Raw genomic sequence first — 8395 nt, forward strand, 5'->3', positions numbered from 1 at the left:
ATTACATCTAGCAAGAGTTAGTTGAGAGTTAAAAAGAAGCCCATGAGGTGAAGCAACGATGTCCTAATTGGAAATGAATATAAACAAAACATCATTTGATTTATTCAAAACAATAATTTACATAACATTGATTGTGTTGTTTTGAGGTTGCCGGAGACTCAAGGCAAGGTAATGGGCCACACATCGTAAAATGAAACACGCAATTTTGAGACATGCACGAACGCAGAGACGTAGACTCTGAAAGGCACAATGAAACAGGGATATAGAAGACGGTGAAAACGTTTAAGTAGCAGGAAACCTTGGAAGAGGGCAGCCCTCACTGCCAACAGTCGCAGGTAACTTGGTTCAGTCTTACAAAGTGAAGATATGGCGGAGGTCGGAGAGGCAAACGGGGGTAGAACGTTTCGATATTAGAAAACTTTTCTCCCACAATCTTACATCCTTTTTTTTTTCAGCACCACTTGGACCCCAGCCACAGTCTGACTCTGGAACTACCTCGACTACTACAACAAAGAAACCAAAAGGGCTCCTCTCGTCCGTCCTCGATATTCTAGGTAGGGCTTTACACCTTCCCTTTACTCTGAGTCGGGAGTATCTTCTTGAAGGTACATTCATGACAGGGTGTGTAGGAAGCGTACCTGGCTCCGTACTTTTTTCAGCTATCGGAAGCCACAACTTCCGCGTACTTAATAAGGCGAAAGGTTTGTGTGTATTGAATAATTGAAAATCGACCTTGGATGGCCTTGAATACCAAAGAAAGGCCAGAAAAAGACTAAGGTTTTCCTAAATTGCTTATTGATTAGTGATTGATAGCTATGATTACTGATGGGATTTAGGGTGACATAAGCGAATTAGATGAATTGAGATGGGATAGTAGGTTGATAATTTGTTACTGATTGATTATATTTGTAATAAAGTTTGATTAAGTTGAAATGATGTGTACTAAGGTGCATCAAGACGGGTTAGGTTGTATTGGTGTGGCCTAAGACTGGTGAATTAGGTAGATTAAGGGGAAAGAACACAGATTAAGGTGGAGTATGACATACGGACATGAATCTTGGCGCCTTACTAAACAACTGGAAACCAAGATTGGTCTGCTCACATGCCTCGGGACGAATAATATTAGGAGAAACACTCGGGGACTGGAAATGAGGTACCTGTATCAGAGAACAAACTCGAGTAGAAAGTAACATAGTTCAGATAAAGAAAAAGAAATTGGCTTGGGCTGGTCATGAAATGAGACGAACCAACAACGGGTGGACAATTAGGATAACAGAGCGCATACCGAAGATACGTCTAAAAGAGGGAGAAGGCCAATAAACCGGCGGAATAAAGAAACGAGGAACTTCGGTGGTAAAGTGTGGACTCGAGAAGCGCAGGAGAGGAGTGGTTGAAGGTTAATGGGAGAGGCTTTCGTCCTGCAGTGAGCATGAGTAACTTGATGATGGTGATGGTGATGAAGAATATTACGGTGATAATAATGACAGTATATTGGGAATAAAAATGAATTTGGAGCGGCTGCTGTGTCGTAGCGTTGGAACCAGGCTTGCCACAACATTACGCCTGGCGTTCACCTTCAAAGCAAAGGAGACTTAAGTGTCCGAAGACATTTGCTAGCTACATTTGTGTGGAGTTTCTCTGATGGTTCTGTACGTGTACGAAGCGACAAATTCCCAGTGTGGATGCATGTGTCTTGTAAAACGGGTGAATGACTCCGATATAAAACATTTTACGTTATACATATGTCACCTGGCCCCCCCACAAGTATTTCAGAAAAATGCATTAACTTCTCGGCGAATATCTAAATATATATATAAATATATATATAAATTTATATATATATATATATATATATATATATATATATATATATATATATATTGTGAGCATCCTTGGGCAATCTACCGGCACCGGTTGGCACAGTCGGTCTTGGTGTGCGATCATCGGACTGCCATCAGTGCTACCTCTTCATCTCTACATTATCATCATCACTAGCGAACGTGCTCTAGCACTTGGTCCTCATCTCTGTGAATACTCATCATCATGTACTCGGGCGTTCCCTGCTCGAGCCTCCGAATAAACGGTCGCCCCGAACATCGGCCTCTCCGTCCGGTGAGCCTTGTTCTCTCAATAGATATATATATATATATATATATATATATATATATATATATATATATATATATATATATATATATTCATCGCTTTCTATGACCCACCACAACCTCCCCTGTGCTTTCCGAGGTTTTCTTGACTGCCAACCCTTATTTTCTGTCCTATATATATATATATATATATATATATATATATATATATATATATATATAGAGAGAGAGAGAGAGAGAGAGAGAGAGAGAAAGAGCGAGAGAGAGAATAAACTTTACGTAGTTGAGTTTTCAACTCTGATGCTTATTCGCCTGCGGTGAGCCTTTGGACTCTGGCAGTGTCCTTAGCAAGCTGGGCGGCCCAGAACTGATCGTCCGGGTGGGAGCTGAGTTGCACGGTCTCCCACCGCTTACTAAGCGACTGTGCAGCCATTCTTGATAGCCAGTGCACCTAAGAGGACAACTGTTTTTTCTTATGCTCATAAAGCGTATTCAGGCGTTAATATTAATTATTACACAATGCCGCCTGTATAAACATTGCCTATAACGCCTCGCGCGCTTTTCAATGGGAAGGGTAGGGACGCTTAGTTCAAGCACTCATCCGGTATGTGGCGCGCGCCGGCGGACATCTCGCCTTACGTCACTGCCCGCGAGTCGCGAGCGCTGCACCCACTTTTACGACGTGTATCTGTCAGCTTGGCTGTTGGGTTTCAAGAGCCGTTTCACTCACGTCTTACCCGCGAAGGGCGCTAGTTCTGGGGCGCACTTCGGATGGCCTCCAACTTGTCGCTCGCTTTATACTTGCTACATTTTTCCTAATTTAACTGACGGAGGCGCAACTAAAAGAGTGTAAGAACATATTAACTGTCGGGTAGATAAATAGCGAACAGAAAAACGATATCTTCGGATGGTGCAGCCATTATTTTACTGATATTTGTCTCCCTAGAGAATTTAGGGAGGAAAAAATTGCGGTCCCATTTTTTGTTACGGTGCTCACTTCTACCATTATTTTCCATAATTATCAGGCGCTTGTAAATTTTAAAAGATTACAGAAAACAAAAGGATAAGCAGCTGAGGGGTCTGCCACATTGTCTGGGCGCTTCTACAGTACAGTTCTCAATTTTAATAGAGCGTACCGATGTGGAGTGCGAACAGCAGGGACAAAACAAGACCGAAATGCGGAGGGGACAGAGGGGGATGCCCCACTCAGAAAATTTCGGGTCCCGTCATCCAAGTAGATAAACGTGCAAAGCCGGCATCAGCCTGCGGCAGCACAAGTGATTTTGCTCCGTGGCAAAGGCGGTTTCATCAGCGACAGACCAAGACAGACGGGCATTGTGAAAAACGAGAAGGGCGTAGGAGCGCCACCTGGGGAACGCTAAACAAACTTTCAACAATTTTGCATAGTCTTCGAGAAGCGGCGCTGCCCGGCGGACATGAAAGCACGCAGGAAGGCTACAGAGCGGGAAAGGGTAGGAAGAGCAGCAGAAGAGGGGCTGCTTGGCCATTTTGCGCTCACGCGTTAGGCAATGATTATACAGGCGGCGTTGCATTGCGAATGACAGCGGAAAGCTTAATTTTACGATGAGCTTTGACCAGGTCCGATAAAAATTGCCATTTTATTTCTGTGCGACAAGTTTTGGTGATTTAGAATGCGCATTCCCCACATTATGAAAAGATTTTGCCATCATTGTGCCGAAGTGGGCTCACGACTAGACACCTATTTCGTGAAATAATAGCTATCCACGAATATTTCAGGCAATGTATTTTTTTCGCATATGACCATCTGTCCGGCTTACTTGACAGTTTAGGCTTTCCTTGTCTCACTTGCCCACACTGCGTCGCGGAATATGACGTTGTAAAAAGTGTACCAGGTGCTAAACGTTTTTTTACTGGATATTTCTTATCAAAAGCGTCATTGCCTTGGCTTAGTGTGATGTAAGACTGAGTTTTGCTGCTACTTACTAACACCAGCCATAGAACTTTCCAAACTAACAGATTACGAATTGCATTTTGCGAATAAAGCTGAAATAATTGGTAAATAACGTGTATCTAACGTGTGTCAGGTATACCACATGGCAGCACAAAAAGGCATGAATGTCAAGAATTTCTCGATGTGTTGTCTGCCTTTAGTTTGAGTCAAATGGTCAGATTGCCTACACGTGTCGACAGAATTTTAGATCTTGTGCTGACCACAGAACCAAGCAATATGCTCGTACATGTTTTAGATAACATCAGCGATCACAACGTAGTGCATTGTGAGGTAACACTAGAAAGCTCCAAAACCGAGAATAAAACGAAAACAATTTTTGATTACAACCGCGCGAACCGCGCTATGATAGAAACCGAATTGTTATCATTTTCCGCGCAGTTCTTCACTTCCTTTGCTCTCAGAAATTTAAATGAAAACTGGCAAATTGTTCGCGATAAGCTTCTGGAACTGAAAGAAAAATACGTTCCAAGAATCAGTATCACGTCATCGACGCAAAGCGCGTGGTTTACGACTGGCGTTAAAAGCTGCATCAATAAGAAAAAGCGACTTTATTCCAAGGCCAGACGATCTGATTCAGCCGATGACTGGAAGCGCTACAAAGAACACTCTAAACTGTGCAAAGCAGAAATCGAGGCAGCCAAGGAAAAATTTTTCAACAACGATATAACAAACCTACTGCAGACCAACACGAGAAAATTTTGGAAAGTGATAAATCCAAAGTACTCATCATCATCGTCCATATCATTGTCTAAAAATGGTACAGACCTTTCCTCATCAGAGGCTGCAGAGGAATTCAATTCTGTTTTTTGTTCTGTGTTTACAAATGAAAGCCCATTACCAGCCACTCTTACTTTACAGTCATTAGATTCAGCAATGGATGACTTGCTTATCACTCAGGAGGGTATTGCTGCAGCCATTGATAGACTCCCGACCAACTCTGCACCAGGCCCCGATGAAATATGCACCAAACTACTAAAAATGACTAAAGTGGTCATATCCCCGATCTTAGCTGCTTTATTTCAGCAATCGATAGACACAGGATGCGTACCGTTTGCTTGGAGAATTGCCCGTGTTATCCCCATCTTTAAGTCAGGCGACCCATCTGTGCCTCTTAACTACAGACCGATTTCCTTAACCAGCATAGTTTGCAAACTTCTAGAACACATAATATCATCTGCCGTAATGAGCTACCTAGCAAAACAGAGCTTCTTTTTTTCTAATCAACATGGTTTTTTGAGAGGCCGTTCTTGTGAAACTCAGTTATTCGAATTAATGACTGATCTCCATAATGCAGTACATTCGTCCTCACAAATAGATGCTATATTCATAGATTTCGCCAAGGCCTTCGACAAAGTCCCTCACATCCGTCTAATGGAAAAACTTTCTGCTCTTAATATCAACCCTAAGATTAACAGGTGGATTAAGAACTTCCTAACCCATCGGTTTCAGTCAGTAACCATTAATGACCATTCCTCCTCTTTAGCTCAAGTAGCTTCCGGTGTTCCACAGGGCTCAGTCTTGGGTCCTATCTTATTTTTCATATATATCAATGACATTAACACTAATATCTCTTCTACTATCCGATTATTTGCGGATGACTGCGTCATTTATAAGCAAATTAAAACCCCCCAAGATTTCTTATCCTTACAAGCAGACCTTAATCAACTGACGAAGTGGTGTAGGGATTGGCAGATGGAAGTAAATGTGCCCAAAACTGACGCTATAACATTTACCAAAACTAGCGCGTCTGAGCCCCGTCACTATTTTCTCAATAGTATGCCTGTACAAACCGCAACCATGGTAAAATACTTGGGGGTCCACATAATGTCTGATCTAACCTGGAATCACCATATCGATACAATAACCAGCAAAGCTTCTAAATCACTCGGATTCATTAGGCGCAATCTGCATTCAGCTAACACATCCACAAAGCTTCTGGCCTACCAAACACTTGTTCGATCAAAGATTGAATATGCAGCGCTAATCTGGAACCCCCATCAGTCGTATCTCGTAAATAAACTTGAGGCACTCCAAAATAAAGCTGCCCGATTCATTCTCAGGAACTACTCACGAACATCAAGTATAACAGAAATGAAACATTTTGAAGGTAATAGCGCACAGAAACGGGGACAAAGAAAGGAACACACGGACAAGCGCCTTCTATCAACTGAGTGGTTTATTAGAAAAAACACAGACTTCTCCCCGTGCTGGAAAGCCTCTCCTTAGCTACGCCTCAGACCATTCGCGGTTGGTCAAGAATGGGATTGCTGAGTCATGCTTAAGATCTGCCTTGCTTAAGTCGTGCTGTCACGCAATGAATGACGCTTTCGGACAGCAAATACGCCGGTTGCGGGACGCTGGTTATCCGCAAAATGTTTTGCTTGCATCGTGTAGCCGGTTGCTCCGAAAGTTAAAGCAGGAAAAACAGCGCACGACGGAAGAAAGCAGGCCCAGAGAGGAACGGTCTAAGGTTTCTGTAATACCTTACGTGCATGGACTCTCCCATAGAATTAAGAAAGTGGCAGAAAATTACGATGTAAAAGTGGTGTTCTCTGCACAGAACAAAATAGGAAGTGTGTGTTGCATGGTCAAACAAAAGTATGAAAAAGAAGGAAGGAATGAAGGCAAGAATGAGTGTACTGTAAGACATGGAAAGCAATTTGTTGATTGTGTAAAAGATGTCGTGTATCGGATACCAATGACGTGCGGTCATGTGTATGTCGGTCAGACTGGAAGGTGTATAAATATAAGACTGAGAGAACACTTATCTAGTTTAAAAGGACGCCCGTGCACACATTTGGCTTTACATTGCAACGCGTGTGGATGTACACCATGCTTCGACAACACTGTCGTTTTGTTCAAGCATCACAATAAAACGTCAAGAGAGATCGTTGAGGCATTCCATATTTCCCACCAAAAAGAAGATTGTGTAAGCCATCCCTCAGTAACATTGTTAGATAAGGAGCTGTCGCTACTATCAGCGTTAGTGTGATTTGATGAGTGTACACGTGTTTTGCTATGTGTGCCGGTGATGGGTTCTTGTACTGATCTGCGCAGTGTTGTAGGGTATAAAAGTCTGTGTTTTTTCTAATAAACCACTCAGTTGATAGAAGGCGCTTGTCCGTGTGTTCCTTTCTTTGTCCCCGTTTCTGTGCGCTATTACCTTCAAAATGAATCAGTTCCAACTAGGCCGGCTCGCAGTGAGAAATGAAACAATCCCTGAACTTACCACCTCTACAACAACGCCGGCTTTATAGTCTTTTATCGGTTTTTCATAGGCTATACCACAGCCAGTCTTCTTTCGCTGCCTCGCACATAAGACCCGCTGGTCGCGTTTTTTCCCGTTTAGATCATGCATTCAAAGTTCAACCAATATTCGCGCGTATCAACCTATTTTTCTTTTCGCCACTCTTACTTGCTATTCATCACTGGAATCAGCTCCCAGGCAACATCGTCACCCTCAGTAATCACGACTCATTTATCAAAGAGTTGCAGTTATTCCTCAATGTATAAATCATTTTCCAGTGTTTGTGTCATGTTTGAACCTCTTAGATTGGTTCAATGTTCGATGTTTGTGTTATTTTGAACCTGGGTCATTTTTTAACCCTCGCATTTTAGGGATTGGATAACTGTTGTGCGCCTTTTGTGTACCCTTTTTTTGAAACTATGCATTTCGACATGAATGTATTTGTATTCGCATTTTTTTGGGTGTTGCTTTTTTAATGTTGCAATGTGTTCTTTTTTCATTGCGACCCCTATGTAACGCCCCTAAGGGCCTTTAGGGTAAATGAATAAATAAATAAATAGTAGCTACATATTTCTAGTCGTAACACCAAAAGGGGCATCGGTAAGCGTGCAGATTTTTTTAAATATTTAAGAAATATGTTTACTGCTTTCTTTTCAGCTCCAGAACCATCTGCTCCTGAAGAGGTTCAACATGAATCCGCAGGTTCCACAACTACTACCACGACCACCACTACAAAGAAACCAAAGGGACTTCTCAATATTTTGGGATAACTAGCAAATATTTAAGGATATTGTGTATAGCCTTCTTACTTTGTTGATGAGTGTAATGCTTTGGAATAGCTGTACTATGTCTACCAAAATATTAGGTGGTAGTTTTGAGGGTGTCTGAAGAAGGAAGAAAGACGCCACACATTTTGAAAGTAAAGCTTTCCTAACCTGCCCCAAGCCTAGTTTTGCTGTCACCAGCACTTTGAAGTTCATTTGACCGCAGCTGCGCCGTAGCCTTGGTATGCATCACGTGACAACCGCGCCGTGCTCGGCCGCCACCGGA

General features: G+C 42.5%; 1 protein-coding gene across 10 annotated transcripts in view; it reads left to right on the plus strand.

Annotated features, from left to right (window-relative positions):
• Window positions 1–8395, plus strand: part of LOC144172809 (uncharacterized) — a 140218-nt gene extending 131823 nt beyond the window's left edge. For 4 of the 10 annotated variants that reach the window (XM_077701426.1, XM_077701428.1, XM_077701431.1 and 1 more), the window contains 2 exons: window positions 456–554; window positions 8003–8394. In XM_077701426.1, the coding sequence (XP_077557552.1) occupies window positions 456–554; window positions 8003–8115 (212 nt within the window). In that variant the 3' untranslated portion in view covers window positions 8116–8394. Of the gene's footprint in view, window positions 1–455; window positions 555–8002 lie in introns of all 10 variants that reach the window. The other 6 variants (XM_077701425.1, XM_077701433.1, XM_077701427.1 and 3 more) reach the window with 3 other exon arrangements.

Source organism: Haemaphysalis longicornis, unplaced genomic scaffold (genome assembly GCF_048455015.1).
Source record: "Haemaphysalis longicornis isolate Haplotype H1 unplaced genomic scaffold, Haemaphysalis longicornis Haplotype H1 scaffold_26, whole genome shotgun sequence".
Lineage (NCBI taxonomy): Eukaryota > Metazoa > Arthropoda > Arachnida > Ixodida > Ixodidae > Haemaphysalis > Haemaphysalis longicornis.